Source organism: Trichosurus vulpecula, chromosome 1 (genome assembly GCF_011100635.1).
Source record: "Trichosurus vulpecula isolate mTriVul1 chromosome 1, mTriVul1.pri, whole genome shotgun sequence".
Lineage (NCBI taxonomy): Eukaryota > Metazoa > Chordata > Mammalia > Diprotodontia > Phalangeridae > Trichosurus > Trichosurus vulpecula.
In genome coordinates this window covers 447,854,364-447,876,736 of record NC_050573.1, presented here as the reverse complement: position 1 = coordinate 447,876,736, position 22,373 = coordinate 447,854,364, and the positions used below count along the sequence as shown (strand labels likewise).

At 39.4% G+C, this 22,373-nt stretch overlaps 1 protein-coding gene across 2 annotated transcripts in view; it reads right to left on the bottom strand.

Annotated features, from left to right (window-relative positions):
• Positions 1-22,373, bottom strand: part of RASGRF2 (Ras protein specific guanine nucleotide releasing factor 2) — a 336,581-nt gene that overhangs the window by 182,850 nt on the left and 131,358 nt on the right. For both annotated transcript variants that reach the window (XM_036735869.1, XM_036735878.1), the window contains exons 5-7: positions 18,870-19,123; positions 12,633-12,712; positions 7,983-8,176 (exon numbers count right to left, since the gene is read on the bottom strand). In XM_036735869.1, the coding sequence (XP_036591764.1) occupies positions 7,983-8,176; positions 12,633-12,712; positions 18,870-19,123 (528 nt within the window). The remainder of the gene's footprint in view (positions 1-7,982; positions 8,177-12,632; positions 12,713-18,869; positions 19,124-22,373) is intronic.

Here is a 22,373-nt window from a genome sequence, read left to right as displayed (position 1 = left end):
GAACAGTTAACTGAAGGATAAAACATACAAAGAAAGGTTTACCTTTTATTCTAAATCTTTCCATCTACGGCCCTATCGTCTCAGGTAGACAATCTATACTTCCCAATTTAAGAGGCCCAATGCATCTCTGAAGGAAAGGGAAGCCACCATAGGACACCCAGCAGAGCTCATGGTTGGACACCGACTGATGTTAGAGAAAGGAACAAAAAGCACGGACTAAGAAAGGCTGTGCTATCCTCTTCTAGAGATGAGGTTGCTAGCCCATCAATGTTAAGACACAGTAATGAGCTCTTTCCTCAAAGCCACAGTGAAATATCTGTATTGACCATCCACAGTCTCTCACCAATGGCATCAGTTTGTGAGATGGCTGGCTGGCTCAGTGTAGTCTGTGGATATGGATCAGAGCAAAACAAACCAAATATCACAAGGAAATGAATCCATGACCTTGTCCTCATTAACAGGGTGCTCTAAGCATCAAGGCAGGCTAACCACAGCACACCTGACTATTCTGAATGATGGCGTGCTATCCACTCGGCAGCACAGGATCTGCCCTTTGGATTGTAATCAAAATTTCCCTAGTAAGTTCGTTATGCCTCCATGAAAAACAAAGATGCAGATAAATGCCAATTAGCTGCGGTAAGGGCGAATGGGGATAAGCTGCATAAACTCAAATGTCTTATTAATCCACAAACCTAATTTTAGCCAATATATCAACATTCTAGTCCATTAATTAAGCCTTTTATGATACAGCTGCTCTCTAGGATCCTAACTGATGGACAAATATTTCACCTATTCTTCCTCTTTCTAACTCTCCAGTGGAAGCAATAACAAGCAATGAAAACTGTAAAAAGGCAGGCACAGCAAGAGGGTACTAGACCACGAGAAGCAGTCCTGGACAAATGCCATAGATCATCAGACCCTGCAGAAAAAGTTTGTTCCAAACTGATTCAGACAAGCAAAGGGACACACGGGAGTCAATCACTGACCAAAACAGCTGCCACTTTACTACCTTTATAGGGTTTGTTTTCTAGGCTGATGATAGAAAAGGAGATGTGAGCATCCCTCAAGAATGCCCACTGAAGGATGACTATACTTTGGATAACTTTCCAAATGTGAATATCCACTAAAAGTTTGTGTGCAACTATCTGAAAAAAGTATCAGCCAAATTGCTCTCATTCATAACCTTTCTTAAAAATGATACTACTGACTACATTATTTTGTTTACCAAATTCTTCCTGTCAAAAGCATTTATTGGTATGGTAATCCATGACACGAAGGCTATCATGCCATCCTAAGGTCACAGATATAGAGCTAGAAGGAAACTAATCCAGTACCCCCATGTTGCAGATGAGGAAGCCAAGGCCCAGAAAAGTCAAATGACTTGCCCAAAGGCACATAAGCAGGGAGCAGCAGAGCTGAATTTTGAACCTGAGTCTCTGACTTCAAATCTAGTATCATTTTCCACCACGAAAAGAAGCGCAGTCAAGTAATTTATTTTCAGTCCTTCTTTTATTGTTGTTGTTAGTCATTTCAATCATGTCTGATTCATGAGCCCATTTAGGGTTTTCTTGGCAGAGATACTAGAGGATTCCTTCTCCGGCTCATTTTGCAGATGAGGAAAGTGAGGCAAACAGGGTTCAGCGACTTGCCTACGGTCACACCTCGCTAGTGTCTGAGGCCACATTTGAACTCAGGTCTTCCTGATTCCAGACCCAGTGCTCTATCCACTACACAACATAGCTGCCCCTTTCAGTCCGTCACAGATCAATAAATAGTAGGGAAAAGGATAGTGATGGCCGTTATTTCATTTATGGCCCAAAACAAATGAGCTATAGAATGTTTCTCCACTGGTCACTGACTCTTCTGCATAGAAAAAAACTGAGACACGTTAAGCACGTTCCTTCCCTTCCCCTCCTTATGCTGCCAGTAGTACTCAAGGAGGTAAGAAATGGGGGGGGGGCAGAGAGGGGAGACAGAGGAGGTGACAAAAGCGCATCTTATAATGTGGAAAAAAATTAATAAGGGTCTCAAGATGTCTTTCAACTGCAGAACACATGCCAGTACCAGATTCATTCCAGAAAGGCTGTTCTTCCACAGTGAATAAGGAAGGACGTACAAAGTGTGAGTGCTAATGGAAAGTACACAGAGTTCTCTCTAAAGGAGTACTTTTCTTTTCTCTCTTCTACTCCCCCAAAGTAGTAAAAGGACAAAAAGAGGGAGACAAGAGTAGCGAGATCTAAATAAGGGAAAATTCCAATCACACCAAATGGTATTTTTCAATATTTTAATCTCATCATACTCCAAAGAAATGAAGAGAAATGCATAAGCAAAACAAAAAGCCCATAGTAACCTATTTCTATTCTAATTATTTTTCCTCTCAGATAACAAAATCATACAATCCATGTAATTTCAGAGTTGGAGGGGACTTCAACAGTTTTTTAATCCAAATACTTAATGTGTGGCTTCCATCTACAAAACCCCTTTTAAATGGTTATCCTGACTTTGCTTAAAGACCACCAGAGAAAGGCTTCCATCCTCAAAACAACTTACTCCATCTCTGGATAATTTTAAGTGAAAGGTAGTGTTACAGAGTAGACAGAGTATTACACTGGGGAACAGAAAGACCTGGGTTCAGATCTTGCCTCTGCCATTTACTTCATGTATGAGTATGGACACTGCGCCTCAGCCTCCTCAGGACCAAGTGAGGATAACATTTTATTATTATCCACAGGAACAGGCAGTACTTACTTCCCAGGTTTTGAGTAAAAATCAATCATGTTATGCAAAGTGCTTTGCAAACCTTGATGTGCTATATAAAGTAAAGTATTATTTAAAAAATTTCTCTCATTGGGGTTCTTCAGAGATTAGATGACCACTTCTTGGTGATGGTATAGAGGAGGCTTTTGGTCCAGGTTGGCCTAAATGGCCTCTGAAATGAAGGGCCTCTGGGCTCTGTTATAACCCTTAGATTTCCCCCATAAATTCTACCTGTCGTTCCTAGCTCTGTCCCGTGACATCAAAAAGGACAAATCTGATTCCTCTTTCACATGACAGACACCTAAATATTGGAGACCAACAATCACTTCTCACCTAAGTCTTCTCTTCTCCACACTAAACATTCCTAGGTTCTTCAGGGGATCTACATATGACCTGATTTGGAGTCCTTTCATCATCTGGTTCACATGTAACTCATGTATATGTAATATAAGAGCTATCGCATGAATTTACTATCTTGAAGATGAGTGCTGAGGCTGGACAGCAACAACAGTAGCTACTGCCTGAGAGTAACTAGATCCTGAGGCCAAGCCCCAGGGAACGTGTGTGTGTGGTGTGTGGGTGTGGGTGGGTGTGTGTGTGTGTGTGTGTGTCTACTTACATATGTACAAATTGTTGAAAAAGGTGCACCCAGACGATGGCATCTCTTCCAAGGCCATGAGCATCATGAACTTGCTGGTGAATGATGTGTTCCAAAGTCTGGTGGGGAGGCAGCCTAGCTGTCTTCCTGGGTGGTCCAGATAGCTTTATGTTTGCTACTATCTGGGGACCTGGCCCAACATGCTGTGTCTGACGACACCAAGGCTGTCACCAAATATACCAGCTCCAATTGACCTTGGAAAAGAGGCTGTTTATGGTAATGTCCCACAGTACCACAGCACCTCTCACAAAGCACTATACAATGAATATATATCCTCTCACTTGAACCTTATAACAACCCTGGGTCATTGGTGGAGGACTGCTGCTATGGTAAGTATTTTAGATCTGCAAAGCTCTGAGGAGAGCAGTATAACTTTGGCTAAGCAATCTCACCTTTCCAGGCTGCAGCACTCTCATCTGTAAGTTAGGTGGGCTGGACTAGATGACCTCTTACCTTCCAAGCTCTAAATCTATGATCTATGATCTAGGATTGGATCAGTAGATCTGAGAAGTATACCAGTCTGTCCTCTGCTCTGACCTTGTCTACAGGCAGCAGACAAACAGAGGCAAGTCGAACTTTCTGGCTGATTTTATTCTGCTGACCCTTTCTATTGCTACGGGAGACATGGCTCTCTTCTAAGGAGGGAATGAGAGTGAGTCAGATAAAACTTCTCTATGGTGGAGCAGGATGACTATGGGATCTGTCGCTGGTTTTCCCGAAGTGTTCTACTTGTATGGTTTACAATCCCTAGGCTGTACAGTGAACCACCTGAGATCTTGGATACAGACAACAGTGAAGGATTCAATGAATTTTTATTACAATGTCACGGTAACTGTGTCCTCAACAACACTCTCTGTGAGCGCTACCCTATGAAAGAAATTGCTAAACTCTGATAGCCAGATGTCAAGGGCCCCATGTAGGCAAGTATCATTATTCCATTTTAGAGATGAGGAAACTGAGGCTCAGAGATTAAAAGGTATGTCCCAGAGATGCTAAATGGTAAGGCAAGTACTTGAACCCACATCCAGAGTTAGACTTGTCCCATGATACCATACTTTCATACAAAACGAGGAAGATATCAGAAAAGAAGGATGAGTAAGAGCTCAGCCTCCAGTCTTTTCATTTTGAGTAGGATGAAGTGAATCATTTAAGATGGGCACATATGGAAAAAAAATTGTTACCTGAACTTCAGAAATCATTAGAAATCATTCAGAAATCTTTCCCCCTAAAATCATTCCTCTTCCAAAATTCTCTATTACTATCAAGGATATCACCAGTCTTCCAGTCTCCCAGGTGATCTTCACCTCTTAAGTGTCCATCGTAGCCATATAGCAAAGTCATGTTGGATTTATACCCATACCTCTCTCATAAATCCTCCCTTCTCTCTGTTCAGAGTCACCACTGAAATCCAGGCTATTGTCACTTCTTGTCTATACCACTATTTGGCCTTGAATCTCTCCTCCTTTCAACCCACTGTCTACACAGCCACCAAAGTGATTTTCCAAAGCACAGTCTGACCATATCACTTCCCTACTCTATCATTTCCAATGCTTCCCGATTGACTCGAGGAACAAATACTATTGAATCTTTTCCTATTTCTTTTAAATTTCATTTTGTGTGAATTTTTGCAGGGTACATATCTGTACAAAAGCGTACACTCATATTTATAAATAAGTAGAAATTTACACATTTGAGATTCACATGCAAACTTTTTTTACTGACAGGGATGTGTAAATCAAAAAAAGTTTGGAGATCACTGCTCTAGAATTCTAGGCTAATTCTGGCCTTGGCCAATCAAATGTTGACCTAACCTCTCAGAACCATCCTGGTCACCAAAAAGGCCATATAATTATAGCATTTTAGAGTTTGAAGGGATTTTCGAGGCCATCTCATCATACCTTCTCATGTTACATGCTTTAACTGAGGCTCAGATTGGTTAGGTGACTAACAACCACAGTGGGTAAAAAGAGAGAAAAGCTGGGAACAGAACACAGGTCTCAGGTTTGCTATCTGGGGATTACTTTGGGTCAGTCAACATGCTTAGGTTTAGTGCTAACAGGAGGAAACTCCTAGGCAAGAGCAAGGTCCAATCAATTCCATTTAACTCCCTGAATTCAACACACTGAATTCATTCATTCTTTTTTTTTTTTTTGAGGTGGGGAGGGGGATGCTGCAGAGGAAGGAGGTAATTGAGGTTAGCTAGTGTCACGTGTCTGAGGCTAGATTTGAACTCTGGTCCTTCTGACTCCAGGGCCAGTGCTCTACTCACTGCACCACCTAGCTACCCCAAATTCACTCACTCTTACTAATTTCCTAATGGCTCAAATGTGACTATCTCCACCATGCTGCAAAGATGTCTGAGAGCAATACACTGGAAAAGGCTGATTTCTCTGGCATTTGTTAAATACAGCTATAGCCAGTGGGGAGGATAATTAAGCGCAACTGAGAGGTGTTCCATTCATTTCTCACAACTTTGCTAGTCACATTATTTGGAGAGATCGGTACAGACAGAGGGGTTTCACTATTATCTAAATTTAATTGCTAAAGGCCCAAATGGAATCTCAGATAGATTAAACTACAAAATAATCAGATGAATACACAGAACTTTGTTCTGTTGGGAAATTCTAACACTAACTGTTAGGTTTAGTTTTAGAAAATTCAAATAAAATTCAGCAGAAACAATTCACATTTCTTACACAGATATTTCTTTAAGGACATGTTTTCTGGTTTATGATATACAATATCTTAAAAGCTTTGGGGCATTCCATTCATATCCAAATGTGGGTCATTGCTTTTTTTCCCCCAGAAAGTATGTTCCCAATGAGATAAGATCTATAATTACCAACTTTGATAAATATAAATAATGTTTTGATTTTTAAGTTTATTTTACTCTAAGTCCTCAGAGCACACAAAATTATAATGCTAACTTGAATTGTTTTTGCAGTTTTCCAACAAAGGCAGAGTTTTAAAAATTCAGTACCACCAAAGGGGGAGTGGGGGAGAAAAGCCACCATTATAACAAAGTTTCCTGGTTCTAAAGTGGTTTCATATGCAGTCATCTGATTTTTCCAGTGCACTCTGTCTCTGGGATAGGAAGCTGGGCTCTAAGCTTTCCCAAGGTTCCAACAAAGACAGAAGCTTTATGCTTTAAGGGAAATAATCAGGACCCAAATCATTATTTCTTTCTGAAACTAAAATAATATTTGGCAATATAGCAGATGGCTACTTGTTAGAGATGATCAAACAGCCAGCACCGCAATTACCATAGTACAGAGTCCAGGTCCTTGAGTGTGGCCTTTTGACCGAGTTCAAGGTTTTTTTCTTGTTTGTTTTTAGGTTTGAAATGGTGAATTGTGTCTATTTCTGAAAACACAAATTGTTTCAAGGATATTGGCAAGAGCAAGGAACCCAGGCAAGGCAAAATAGGAGGTATGGCTGGAACCTATAATGCAGGTGAGTCCAAGTTTTGCAGAATAAATCCTTTTATTAAGGGGATTTGTTCTGTGAAGTTTGGATTTGGTCAAAGGGCTGCACTTGAGCACCTAGAAGGCCACATGAGGCCTCAAGGCCACAGGTTCCCCACCCCTGGTACTGACAATTCATGAAACTGCTCTGCCATGTGACATCTTTTAGGCCTGTCCCAAAGCAGCCACGAACACCACAGTGGAAAAGCTCATTGCCCTTCCAAAAGAACAGGGTCAACAACACTCCCCAGAAGGCCAGGAAATCCAAGCCATATTGCAGCCTTCTCAGAATGCAGAAGAGAGTGCCTGAGAGTTAAATTCTAGACCAGAGACAGGAGCTATAATGGCCTTCTTTGTGCTCAGAAGTAACTGATCCTTCAAGCTGCAGAGAGTGCCTGTGAAACCTGGATCTTATCAGCCACCATCAACTTGGAAGAATCACAAGCACTATTCAAGTGTCATCTTATCTTTGGCTGCAAGGCTAACTTTTGTATGGCTTTCCCCAGATGCCACATTATCATTCCAGAGATAGCTGAGGGAAAATCAGGTCCTCCAAAGAGCAAATAAGAGTCTAAAAGACTCTCCCAATGGTTGAAGCAGCCTCTCTAGCCTATTCCCCTAGCTAGATATACCTCACTTCATAACAATTGATTATGTGGGTGTCGGTACATATCATAATTCATTCCAATTTGCATAGAAATATAATTTCTGTGAAATGAAACACATTTTTAAATTACATTTAGGTGAGCTATTTAAAGAAAGTCTGGTTAATTCTTTGATAAAGTAAAAATCCTCTCACAATGCAAATATCACTCATTTATCAAATGACTTAACATATATAAAGCACTTTGCAAATCTTAAAGCACATATAAGGACTAGCTATTATTATTATACTATTTAGCCATTTTTCAAATTCAAATTTTTATTTATTAGGTTCTCTGAAGGTTAGGATGCATCTATATTCTGAATTCTGGCACTTGAGTGAAGATTAACACCTACAGATTTAACAACCCTTCATGAGTGACCAGATATCTCTACTTTGTTTTTGACTTTGAGGTTACCCTCATTGAGTTATTTTAAAATATGTCTACTGAATAACTTACCTGAAACATGGGATAGGTCAGGAAAGTCTCCAACATTCTCCCTTCACAGGCAGGGTTGGCCTCATACTGTTTCAAGAGTTTGTCAAAATCTCTGTTTTGCTTACAATTGGCTAGAACTTGAAGACTGTACTGATGATTACGGACAAATTCCTGATAAATATTAAGCATCGGTAGGAGAATATCAAACAGGTCAGCTGAAAAGAATTGGAAAATATGTCAGTTTAGCAAAAAAACTTCTTAAATGATGTTAACTCTTTAGGGTCAAGGACCATGTCTTAACACCTTTTTACAATTTGTATCCCCCACAACAAGATGCTCAAATCCCTTCTAGTTATAAGTCTCTGATTGAATGAGCCTTGGACACAGGGGTGGACTAGAATTAACCTTTAGCAAATATTTAATTGACTACACCATGGACACATTCACCCAAGAAGTATAAGGCAGTGGGCACAAGACTCCAGCTAAGGAAAAACAATCACCTCGGATTTAGCAAAGCAAAGAAAGATTAACGTTCCAAACGTCCACAGAGCGGGGGTGATCCACCCAAAGGGCAGCCGAGCACATGGCAGCACTCTGAAGGATAGCTATTCTTCTAGCACTGTTCCAGTGTGTTGGTTGGGGAAGTGGTTAAAGAGAGGGAGGAAAAAGAAGAAATCACAGAAGTGGCTTTAGTACCCAGACTCTGCCTCAAGGAAAGATTTTCTACCTTTTTTTATGTCATGACATATCATGACATAAATGTCATGCTGTAGTGGTGAGAGTGCTGGACCTGGAGTCAGGAAGACCTGAGTTCAAATCTGTATTTAGATACCTAATAGCTGTGTGACCTAAGGCTACTAATTTAATCTCTCACAGTCTCAGTTTCCCCATCTATAAAATAGAGATAACAGCAACTATTTCCCAAGATTGTTGTGGGGATAAAATTAGATAATATTTATAAAGTGCTCTGCAAAACTTACAATCCTATATAAATGCTAGCCATTATTATTATCATTGTTACTAGCACAATTATTAGAGAACTTTTGGCAGTCTAGCAGAGCTGACGGACTCTTTCTAAGAATAATATTTTTAAAATCCATAGGATTGCAAAGGAAACCAATTATATTGAAATACAATGATCAAAATATTCAAAATGCAAGTTCTTCAAGTGAAGAATCTCTCACCTGGAGACTTACTATTAGGACACTGTGCTTAGCCTAGTTGATGAAGGTTATAGATCATAGAATTTTGAGATTTTTGAGTTGGAAAGAACCTTTGAAATCACATAATATAAACTTCTCATTTTAAAGATAACAAAACTGAGGCCTGGAGGAGAAGTAACTTTCCCAAGATCACACCAGTAGTCAGGAAAGTTGACATTTGAACCCAGGTCTTCTGAAATGGAAGCAGCTAGGCGAACATGGTGAATAGAGAATTGGATCAGGAGTCAGGAAGACCCATCTTTACAAGTTCAAATCCAGCCTCATTCACTTACTTGCTGTGTGACCCTGGGCAAATCAGTTAACCCTATTTGCCTCAGTTTCCTCATTTATACAATTAACTAAAGAAGGAAATGGCAAACCACTCCAGTATCTTTGCCAAGAAAACTCCAAATGCGGTCACGAAGAGTCAGATGTGATTGAAACAACCAAACACCTTCTGAATCCAAATCCAGTATTCTTTCCACTATACTTTCTCTGCTACTAAGACAGCCTCAGATGCTTATTCCCATCAAAGAAATGTAACTATCATCTCTATAAAATTGTGACAACACACAATACTTTATCCATAGACTCAACATGTATCCATGATGGTCAACAAGTATGTATTCAGTGCTCTATAGAGTATGTGTACAACGTTTCGCAATTGCAGGGTACATTTTATAGGATAGTCTATTCCCTAACAAGTCTTATAACATGGTAAGGGAAATAGGACCAAAATCAATTAAATATCTCCTCTGCTCAATTCTACTCCAACACCTTAATGCAACATAGAGATGACTTTGTGTTCTTAAAGGCTACGTTAATAAAGCATAGTGCTAAGGACCTCTTCTGCACAATCATACTACTTACTAAAAGTAATTAATACTTTTGATCTCCTTGTATCTCCCAGACACACTTGTTTTGAAGAGATTATGAGAAGCCCTCCAAATGACTGATTCCCATGAGTGACAGGAGGCTACCTCTGAATAATATCTTCTCATCACTGCTCCCCAAACACCAGTATTGTTGCGTGAGTGAGGGCAGAGGGCAGTAGTAGGACACAGAGCATAACTTGTTGCCCTTACCTCTACTTCCCCTAAATCCTAAACACATTCCCTTTGCCTTAATTCTCTCAGCCCTAATTCTCTTGGCACTGATTAACCAATGGCCAAGACTCTCAGGCTCCCGACTTATACAGTGCACTGATTCTTGTTCACCTTTCTATGTGACAGAGGGTGACTGACTGGAAGCTGTGAGCAGCTGTGGTGACAGAGTACCCACACCAATGAAATCATAAATGAAGTTAACAGAATATCTCTCCCCTTTTAAACTGCCCAAGTAGTCTTCCTAAAATACTACAAAACACTAATATACTACAAAATATTCCTCTATTTAATTCCTTAAATTAGAATTTGCTAAGAGATTGGAAATTGGCTAAGCCAGGGCTGGGGAACCTGTGGCCTGGAGGCCACATGTGGCCTTCTAGGTCCTTGGCTGTGGCCTTTTGACTGAGTCCAAGTTTTACAGAACAAATCCTTTTATTAAGAAGATTTGTGCTGTGAAGTTTGGATTCAGTCAAAGGGCTGCACTTTGGGCCATAGAGGGCCATATGTGGCCTCAAGGCTGCAGGTTCCCCAGCCCTGGGCTTAGCCAACTATGTCTTCCTTCCACTCTTGACTCTGTACTTTCTCTAATTCTTAGCTTCCTTTTATGTATCATCTTTCCTTATTGTAATGTAAGCTCCTTGTGGGCAGCACTGTCTTTCTTGTGGTTTATATTTGTATTCCCAGCAGTATGTAGCATGGTGTCTGGAATATAGTAAGAGCTTAAGAGATGCTTGTTGACTTGATCTGACCCTCCACAATATGGCTCAACGTATCTGCCACATACTCTACTCCCCTTCACCTACTCCATGCTCCAAACTGGGTTACACTCCATTCTTCCATTCTTTTCTAGCCCCGTTCTTTCTCTCTACTTTTGTTCTCACTGTCCTCTATTTCCCCAGCTTTGAATGGACTCCCCCACCATCTCATTTGTGAAAGTGCTTTCCTTGGAGAAGTATAATGGAGGCATCATCTAAATAGAGCTTTGGATCAGGAGTCAGAAGAGCTGGCATCAAATCTTGTCTCTGTCATTTACCTGTCACCTGTGTGACCCTGGGGAAGTCACTTGACCCCTCTGATTCTCAGCATCCCTGTGTGTAAAGTGAGGGGACTGGACCAGATGGCCTCTAGTGTCCCCTTCTGTTCTACCTTCCTATGCTCCTTCCTCCAAGGCTCAACTCATACTGATCCACATCTTCTCATCTACAAAGTGTCTCATCCACAAAGCCTCTCCTGACTCTCTCAGAGGAAAGTAATATCTCCCTATATAGGCATTTAATTACTGTTTATTGGCTGACTGACCTCATTCTCCCCTATTATCAGTTATTTGTGTACTTGTCCTCTCCCTCACTCCCATTAAACTGCAAGCTCCTTCAGGGTGGAACCTGGGTTGTATCTATCTTCACATCCCTGGAGCCTAGCACAGTTTATTACAGTAGGTACAGTACCGTACATGCTGAATAAATGTCTGATAAGTTGAAAGGGAGGACAAAGATGCCACTGTATAAGAAACCTTCAAAACTTCAATTAATTTCAGCAGTGGGGGTGCTCCCTTCACTCCCCTGGCCACTTGGCCCATTCACTAGATAACTTTCTTGTATTGTGGCTCTATAACTTATTACATGTGTGTCTAACCTCTCTTCTTTAACGCTGTGACCTCTGATCCTATGAAATGTGGAGAACAAAAGAAATGATAACCTGGAGTAACCATCCAAGGAGAGGGGGGAAGGGTAAGCCTTTCCAAATTTAGTTAGGTTGACCCTCAGACAGGAGTTGTACAATCTGCAGTACACAGTCTTTCTAGCTTGGCTAAACCTGCTAGAGTTTCATTCAGTTTGGCTGGCACAGTCTCTGAGAATGCAGGGTCAACATCAAACCACAATGAGCCACCAGAGTAGTACTGTAGGTGAAGAACAAAGATATATTTTCTTTGTTGGATTTTTTTTATTCTTTTTTTTCCTCTTTTTTCCCTTTTTTTCTAGTTTTCTTACATTGAGCCAAAATGTTTCTCCCGGTAACTTTTTTTTAAATTTTATTGTAGACTTGAGGGCCAGAACACAAATACAGAATAGAGAAAAGAAACAAAACATCATAAACTTAAATATTGAAATTAAATACAAAGAAAGAAAAAAGGCATGTTGTGTCCATGGTAAAATATAAGAGACGATTCAAAATACATAACAATAGATTTTAATTTCAAGAAAGCCCATATGATAAATAATACATGTTATGTTAAGAACTGTCCATCTTTTCTTTCCTTCCTTGCGAGTTTTCTTTGGTTCTCTGCTGTGCAAAAGATATACTTTTAAAAAAACAAATCTTACTAATACAGTAAATAGAAAACTTTGTCACAAACACGCACTTACCTAAAATTAAAGTAGGCCAATTAGCAATCCTTGCCTTTAGTCCTTGATGAAATATTTCATGGAGGAACATGATTGTCTCACTGTTTAAAAAAATGGAAGGGGTAGAATGTGTGATTTGCAAACTGTCTTAGTCCCTATAAAAGTTTACTTTTGAATTATTCCACTGACAGCTTAGGACTTCTAAGTCCTGAGCTGACTCCATTGCTCCCTACCGCAGACCCCTAAAGGTGGTATATGGTTCATAAAAGCCTCCATTAAAAATGGTGCCTCAAAAACATAAAGGAAAATAATGAGCTAGGTTTCTAAAACTGGGGGATGGGAGGAAGTGCTCAGACAAGATTTTTAAGTTTTAGAATGCTCTTTTACATACTCTTTTCATACTGGGAATACATGAGATATCTACCCATTGTTTATTGTTAAAATACTGCAATTAATGACTAGGAAGTTAAAAAACAAAAAAGCATCATCTTTCTCTCTTAGGGTCTGATTCTACATATGTAATCAGAAATGGTTCTCTTGCTGAAGCAGGAATGAGCTGTGCCTAGGAGAGAGAAAAAAAGGCAGAGAATCTGGAGGTGTTATACTCAAGCATTGGACATCCCAAAGAGAGCCACGAAAAACGTGTCCCTGGAGGGACAGATCCCATAGAAAGGCAATAAAACAAAGACCAAAGGATAAATTTGTGCTCTTTAAAGAGTTAACTGGGCAGTGGAGCCAAGATGGCGCCTGGAAAACAAGGACGCACTTAAGTTCTCCCCCAAATCCCTCCAAACACCTGTAAAAAATGGCTCTGAACAAATTCTAGAGCTACAGAACCCATGAAATAATAGAGGGAAACAAGTCTCTAGTCCAAGATGGCCTGGATGGTTGCTGGGGTCTATCACACCATGCTGGGAGCAGAGCACAGCCCAGCGTGAGCCATGCCAGGACCAACCAGACTGGGAGTCAGGCAGAGCAGGCATTAGGGCCCTGAATCACTGAGCTGTGGCAGTCACCAGACTTCTCAACCCAAATATGCCAAAGACGACCGAGAAGGTTAGTGGGAAAACTATTGGATCTGGGTGAGAGAAGTGTGTGGTCTGGCCCCTGCCCCAAGGGTGGCAGAGGTGCTACAGCGGCAGAGATACAGCAGTGGCGGCAGCAGGAAGCTCCTGTGGCTGCTTCCAGAGTTCCAGCTGCAGTTGCTTCCAGCCTCAGGTTCACCTGGTTGGAGGAATCAAGTGGCGGATCAGAGCGGCAGTGCAGGGATTGCTTTGTTGGTGCAGAGGCAGGGTTTTCTTGCTTTGCCCTGCTTGGATCTGGGTCACGGTCCCGGTTGGTGGTTCTTGGGGGAGGAGGAGCACTGGTGTGGCAGAGCTTGCAGTGGCTGGAGTAGAAGTAGCTCTGAAAACAGCAGTGCAAGACCCCTAAAGCTTGGGACAAAGTATTCTCCACTCTGAAGGCACCCTGACAAAAAGCTCAAGGGTCAAGTAGTTGGCTGGGAGCATGAACAGGCAGCAAAAACAAACTCAGACTCAGACTATAGAATCTTTTTTGGTAACAAAGAAGATCAAAACATATAGCCAGAAGAGGTCAACAAAGTCAAAGAGCCTACATAAAAAGCCTCCAAGAAAAATATGAATTGGTCTCAGGCCATGGAAGAGCTCAAAAAGATTCTGGAAAAGCAAGTAAGAGAAGTAGAAGAAAATTGGGATGAGAAATGAGAGTGATGCGAGAAAACCATGAAAAACAAGTCAATGACCTGCTAAAGGAGACCCCCAAAAATACTGAAGAAAATAGCACCTTAAAAATAGACTAACCCAAATGTCAAAAGCACTCCAAAAAGGTAAGGAGAAGAAGAATGCCTTGAAAGGCAGAATTAGACAAATGAAAAAGGAGGTCCAAAAGATCACTGAAGAAAATACTACCTTAAAAATTAGACTGGAGCAAGTGGAAGCTAGTGACTTTATGAGAAATCAAGATATTATAAAACAGAACCAAAGGAATGAAAAACGGAAGACAATGTGAAATATCTCACTGGAAAAACCACTGACCTGGAAAATAGATCTAGGAGAGATAATTTGAAAATTATTGGACCACCTGAAAGCCATGATCAAAAAAAAGAGCCTAGACATCATCTTTCAAGAAATTATCAGGGAAAACTGCCCTGATATTCTAGAATCAGAGGGTAAAATACAAATTGGAAGAATCTACCGACCACCTCTTGGAAAAGATCCCAAAAAGAAAACTCCAACAAATATTGTAGCCAAATTCCAGAGTTCCCAAGTCAAGGAGAAAATACTGCAAGCAGCCAGAAAGAAACAATTCAAGTATTGAGCAAACACAATCAGGATAACACAAGATCTAGCAGATTCAACATTAAGGTATTGAAGGGCTTGGAATACAATATTCTGGAGGTCAAAGGAGCTAGGATTAAAACCAAGAAAATACTCCAAGGCAAAATATGGATTTTCAATAAAATAGAGCACTTTCAAGCTTTCTCTATGAAAAGACCAGAGGTGAATAGAAAATTTGACTTTCAAATACAAGAATCAAGAGGAGCATGAAAAGGTAAATAGGAAAGAGAAATCATAAGAGACTTACTAAAGTTGAACCATTTTGTTTACATTCCTACATGGAAAGATGATATTTGTAACTCATGAGACCTTTCTCAGTATGAGGATAGTTGAAGGGAATATACATATATATCGACAGAGGGCACAGGGTGAGTTGCATATGAAGGGATGATATCTAGAAAAAATACAATTAAGGGGTGAGAGAGGAATATATTGGAAGGAGAAATTATCCCACATAAAAGTGGCAAAAAAAAGCAGTTCTATTGGAAGGGAAGAGGGGGCAGGTGAAAGGGAATGAGTGAATCTTGCTCTCATCGGATTTGACTTAAGCAGTGAATAACATACACATTCAATTAGGTACCTTACCCCACAGGAAAGTAGAGGGGAGAAGGGGATAAGAGAAGCGGGATGACAGAAGGGAGGGCAGATTGGGGGAGGAGGCAATCAAAAACAAACACTTTTGAAAATAGGCAGGGTGAAGCCAGAAAAGTGAATAAAGGGGGACAGGATAGGAAGGAGCAAAACATAGTTAGTCTTTCACAACATGACTGTTATGGAAGTTTTTTGCATAATGATACATGTATGGCCTATGTTGAATTGCTTGCCCTCTCAAGGAGGGTCGGTGGGGAGGGAAGAAGGGAGAGGATTTGGAACTCAAAATTCTAAAAACAAATGCTCAAAAAAAAGTTGCTTTACATGCAACTGGGAAATAAGATATACGGACAATGGGGTATAGAAATCTATCTTGCCCTACAAGAAAGTAAGGGAAAAGGGGATAAGGGGGGGTGGGGAGACAGAAGGGAGGGCAGACTGGGGAAGGGGCAATCAGAATATATGCCATCTTGGAGTGGGGGTGAGGGTAGATATGGGGAGAAAATTTGTAACTTAAAATCTTGTGGAAATCAATGTTGAAAACTAAAAATACTAAATAAATAATAAAAATATGGTTAAAAAAAAGAGTTAACTAAGTTTAGCACCCAGACCACACAGCAGATTCACTTTCCCTTCACTAGGGACAGTGAGGTAGCATAGAGATAGAGTGCTGGGCCTCAAGCCATGAAGACTGTTCTTTTTAAGTTCAAATCTGGCCTTAGACATTTACTAGCTGCGTGACCCTGAACAAGTCACTTCACCCTTGTTTGCCTCAGTTTCCTCATCTGTCAAATGAGCTGGAGAAGGAATGGCAAACCACTGCAGTATCTTTGCCTATAAAACCCCAAATGGGGTCACAGAGAGTTGTACATGACTGAACAACAATAACAAAAATTGTACAGGAATACTCTTTGGTTGAGTTGCATTGGATTCAAAAAGTTAACTATTTTAGAATACAAACCAGGAAGAGAAAATATAGGTCCTTTGGAAAATTAGGATCTCTCTTTCTCAATGAATGACCTGATCTGTAATAGCTCAAATCCCATTACAACAAACACTGAGGAGCTGTCTAAAGTTATTGCTCTTTCTAGAATTTTTGTTGAATGGAGTGTACTGGAGCCAGCTTGAACTGACTCTTGAAAAACAATTATTAAAATTTCAGTATGAGCATTTACACCTCAGAAATTGGCCAATACTATAAATCAGGGCTTGATTTATTGCTTTATTGACTGTCTAGATTCGAGTGATGGAGAAAATTCTAATAATAGATTAAATTTAAAAGTGTGGGTACATTTGTGCCCGGATAGCTGGTTGTTAAACATTTATCAACATACTTTGGTACCACTACTGATATATATCTATATATTTTATATTATATATTGTATATATAGTACATATGCTGTATATATGTACATACATACATACATACATATATAAACAGCATTTATTATAACAAGATATAGTCTATATTTACTTTCACAATGTAATACCTAAGCATCAGAATGAGAAAAAATTTTTAAATGAAATAATATTGTCTGGAAACTCCAAATAATTAGCCTGCCTAAGACTTTGATTTCAAAGACAAGGAAGAAAGATAGACTCATTTTAAAAAGCAACAACAAGCACACAAAAGCTCTGAGTTTGAAAGTGTCTCTTCAAAGCTCTACTGAGAGATCATGCTCTGGGGGAAAACTAGATTGAAGCATGACCTAACTCACAAATTGCCTTCAGCAATACCTTTCTGATGTAGGTGTACCTTGTCTAGACTGCGAATTTAAACAATGTACCAAGCTTGGCCTTTCAAACTTGAAGTAAGGCAATCCAATTTAAACGAATCCCTGGAGACAACAGAAAGCTACAGCAGCATGAGTTTTGATAGCATCAGCAGTGGGGAGTCCTAGCCAATAGCCTGGGTCCATTATTTCAATCAACGTTCTCCAAATTGCAGCCCCCCCAGACATGAGGAGCCTGTAAAGGATTCTTGCTATCCTTCATCTTCCCACCTTAATCTTCCCTCCAACTCTGTGGCAAGTGTACTTTGCCTCTCCTCTGGTAAGAGGAATTTGAGTCATAGCAGGGGAAAAAAGCAAATCAAACAAGTGGGAGAAGTGTGAGTCTTCAGGGTACGGGCTAAAATTTAACTTTAAAAAGTCCCAGGAAAAAAAAAAGACAAATAAGGATAAGTGTTGACTGTCAACACTATGAAGTTCTTGGCTAAATTTTTCCTCCAATGCCCAACACAGTACTTGGTTTCCAGCTGTTTTCTTTATTGCATACATTCAAATGGAATCTCTGTCATGAAATCCAGGAAAATTCTTAGTAACATCAAGTACTCCAATGAGTAGAAGCTCTACATGTGTTATATATTCTTTTGCATATAACTTTTTCTAAAAATGGCCCCACCTATACGTACAAAAATATTTATAGTGACTCTTTTCTGGGGGCAAAGAATTAGAAATTGAGGAGATGCCCATCAATTGGGGAATGGCTGGACAAGTTGCGGTATGTGATTATGATGGAATATTATTGTACTATATAAGAAACGAGGAACAGGATCCTCTCAGGAAAACCTGGAAAGACTTGCATCGGCTGATGCAAAGTGAAATGTACTGTGTAGCAATACTGTTTGATGATCAGCTATGAATGACTGAGCTATTCTCAGCAATACAATGATCCAACACAATTTTGAAGGACTTATGATGAACGATGCTATCCATCCCCAGAGAAAGAACTGGTGGTGTCTGAATACAGATTGAAGCATGCTTTTTTTGAACGTTCTTTATTTTTCTTGAGTTTTTTGTCTATGTTTTCTTTCACAACATGACTAATATGGAAATGCTTTGCTTGACTACACATGTATACTGAATTGCTTGCCTTCTCAATGGGGGAGGTGAGGAGGGAGAGAATTTGGAACTCAAAGTTTTAAACACCAATGTTAAAAATTATTTTTACATGTAAACTAGAGAAAAATAAAATATTAAATAAAAAAGACCAAAAAAAAAAGCAAAAGGTCCCAGCCTTTCTTGGTTTGGGGATGATCAGACCCCTCCCAAGCATAAAAAGCAACAAAGTGAATGTCCAATTGTGAAGATGATTAGAAGTACTCAGAAGACATGTGAGAAAATGATGAAGAAGAAAAATGAATGGGCAATGTTGAGGGGATTCACTTTTAACATTTTAAAGAAAATAATAGGCCACAGGAACTTAAGAATCTAGTCTTCTGAGAAAAAAAGAACCTTAAAAATAGGCTATTGGGCTGGTGGATGTTGTTGTTTTTAGCATTCACATAATCAAGTGAACCAAACCTTACCTATTGAGGAAAATGCTGCTGACATCATCATGAGTGATCGGAGGTTTCTTTGAGCTCGCAGCCATTCTTAAAGGGCGAAGGAAACAATTAACGAGAACATACAACTGATGCACATACTCTGACTCAGCCTCAACCATGTTGAAAACAATCTGGTTTCTCTTTCTCATACTTTCAGCATGGGGAGAACAGATATAATCCTGAACAATGGTTTTCCATTTTCTTCTACATAACCATCCTCGCATGAAGCTCTGAACCTAAAAAGAGTAAGCCAAAGACAAATCTGCATGAGTTAACAGCATTCTGACTGGTTAAGCAGGGCAATAATTTGTGCTGCATGCAAAAGTAAATGTTTTAAAGTATGGAAATTATGTTGGTCAGAGACTCTCATTCCCCATGAGACCCTGAGATCTCCTGTGGTTGGCTTGTTTAGAAGGCCCAGTGATCATTTACTTCTGAACTTTTTAACAGCAGGCATAAGTCACTAGAAATTAATACATTTTAAAATATTGTACCCACATATGTCTACATGTTGAGAGGTTTGGTAGGAAAGAGAGTTGAGTTTAGAGTAAGTCATGGGTTCCAAGTCCTGCTTCTCATACATACCATTTAAGTGACAAGAGTCAGATCACTTAATGTCTCAGTGCCAGAGACAATCATATAAAGGTTATAAGTTAGATGAGCTGCTAGTCTGCGTTGGTGGCAGGAATTTTCACACTAAGAGTTCCACATACTGATGAAATTACAATCCGAGAGAGACAAGGACAGAGGGACAGAGACAGTGACACAGAGAGAGAGAGAAGGAAAGAGAGAGGAGAGAAACGGAGAGACAGACAGTGACAGAGACATAGAAAGGTAGAGGGAAATCAACAAACAGCCTCCAAATCATATACATACCAGATGATGACCAAAGAATATACCCTAAAAACTGACTAGTTACACTACGATTAATGTGTGGATATTAAAGTGGATAAAACACTGATCTAAGAATTGAGGGTTTTTTTGTCTTGGATTTTAGTGTGAAAAGCTGTGTGGCCCCAAACGAGTCACTTAACCTCCCTGGAGCTATGTTTCTTCCTTTGAAAAATTAAATTATTAGACCAATCCCTTGGGTCCCCTTCAGATGATGATAGTGTTCCTAATGTCTCCCTACAACTAATGCTTCCTGGAGGCAGGATGATGTAGCAGGCAAAGTACTAGACTTGTAATAAGGGAATACTGGATTTGCGTCCTGCCTTAGACATTAGCTGTATGACCCTGGGCAAGTCACCTAACCTCAGTTTCCTCATTTGTTAAACAGGGATAATAATGCCTGTAGTCTTTACCTCACACAATTGTTGTAAGGACAAAATAATATAAATAAAGGATCTTGTTAATCTGAAAGTGCTACATAAATGTCAGTTATCATTAACTTAGGTTAACTCTCATTGTAAAATCCTCTTTGAGCCATTCTTATTTCCCATCTATTAAAATTTCAAGAACAGAATATAAAAGGCTTTACTGTTAAGCTACATAGGAGACTATACCACCTTCCTAGTCGCATATGTGAGTCTTTAATAGAATCTTCACTCATGAATGAAGAGAGATTTCCCTCACCTAAAATCATTAACACAGCAAGTCAGTTTTGGAAAATAATATCCTATGATGATACTGATATTTTAACACTAACCTCAATTCACTAGGCAATATGATATAAGGCAAATAATTCTGGGTTCTAGTTAGATCTGGGTTTACCTGTCATTAGGAGCTGTTGGGAAAGATATTTTACATCTCTGGGTCACAGTTTCCCCACATGAATTATGCAAGATGATTTCTCAAGTTCCATTTCAAGTTCTAACAAATTTTGAAATCAGATTTATGGTGTATCTAAGTAACAGTTTTGTTAGGCTGAAAATACAGATTTAAAACATCTCACTGCCACCAAATCTTTTCTTTTTAAAGCATAACTGTTGACTCAACACATTTTTCTATTTTTCTTCATTATTTTGTCCACATGTACTATATTCTCTCTTATTTAAACTAATTCTCTCTTTTACTATGCTATAATACTTTTACTTGCCTGAAGGTTTTAGCACTACATTATCAATATTCACATATGCAATGAAATCATCATACCCCCCAAAAAATCAATTGCAATTTCTAAAAAATAAAAAGCACTATATTGGAAATTTTGCATGATGTGTAAACAAATTTATGGAGAATTCCTGTAACTATTTCAAATTTTCAGTTCCATTTATATTACCTTGTATATACATCTTTTAAAGCAGATACTAACTCATCTGTAACATCTTCACACTGGCAGGTTGAAACAATCCAACTGCAGAGAGAAGTTGGATTTGGAACTGAATGGATAACAAAGCCAATTTTAAAAGTTTTATTTAATTTAAAAATCAAATTACAAGAAAGTCTTACTTTCAGTGTGTTAATAGTGAATTGTCAAAAACAATTAAATGGCAAAAATTTCAAAGTAAGATTTAAATTATAATGGCTAGCATTTGTAGAGTGCTTTAAGGTTCCTTTAATCCTCACAACAATCCTGGGACCCAGGTGGCACAGGACACATTATTATCCCCATTTTACAGATCAGGTGACTGAGGCTGAGGAAGCTTAAATGACTTGCTCAGGGTCACAGAGATCTGAATTCAGGTCTTCCTGACTCCAGGTCCAACACTATTTATTGCCCAGCTTAGCTATTTTTCAACTCAACATTATTGCTCTGTGTCTTCAATCCCAGAATCAAGCTTTTTTTATGTGCCCAGGGAAGTACTCACTGATAAAATATAAAATTGCCAGCCTATTTTCATATGGACTGCTTCCTGCCTTTTGGGACACAGCAAATACTGTTTATTCACATCTCTGGTAAATAGCTCAATTTTCTTTTTTTTAAAAAAGGGAAGTATTAAAATAGAGTCAAAATTAGCATAAGTCAAATTACAAAAAAAATAAATTTAATGTAAAATGGTGCTGTTTTACTAAAATGTCACAATTTGACATTCACTTTGGTGCTTTTTTTCTTAGAAGGGTCCGATCACCCCCAAACCAAGAAAGGCTGGGACCTTTTATCTTTTTTTGTCTTTTTTTATTTAGTGTTTTATTTTTCCCTAGTTTACGTGTAAAAACAGTTTTTAAAACTTTGAGTTACAAATTCTCTTCCTATGTTCTGGTGGAGATTCCTCTGAGTTATGGGTTAGACCAGATGGCCACTGAGGTCCCTTCTAACTCTCAAATTCTGTGATTCTAAGTATTATTCAGTTCATCAGTTTCAGTTCATCACAAAACGAGGAACTGAAAAACATCCCTGTTGGTTTTATATTGACAAGAGTAGTAGACACTTCTTTATCCTCTCATCCTACAAAGCACCTGTTCCTGCCCTTCATCTCTTTCCGTGCTGGAATCCTTGTCCACACTTGTGGGCTGCCAGCTGTGGCCTGTAACTCCCTTCCAGTAGGAAAAGTGAGGGAGGGGGAGTCTACAATTTTATTGTAACAGAAAAGGATAAGGTGGCGG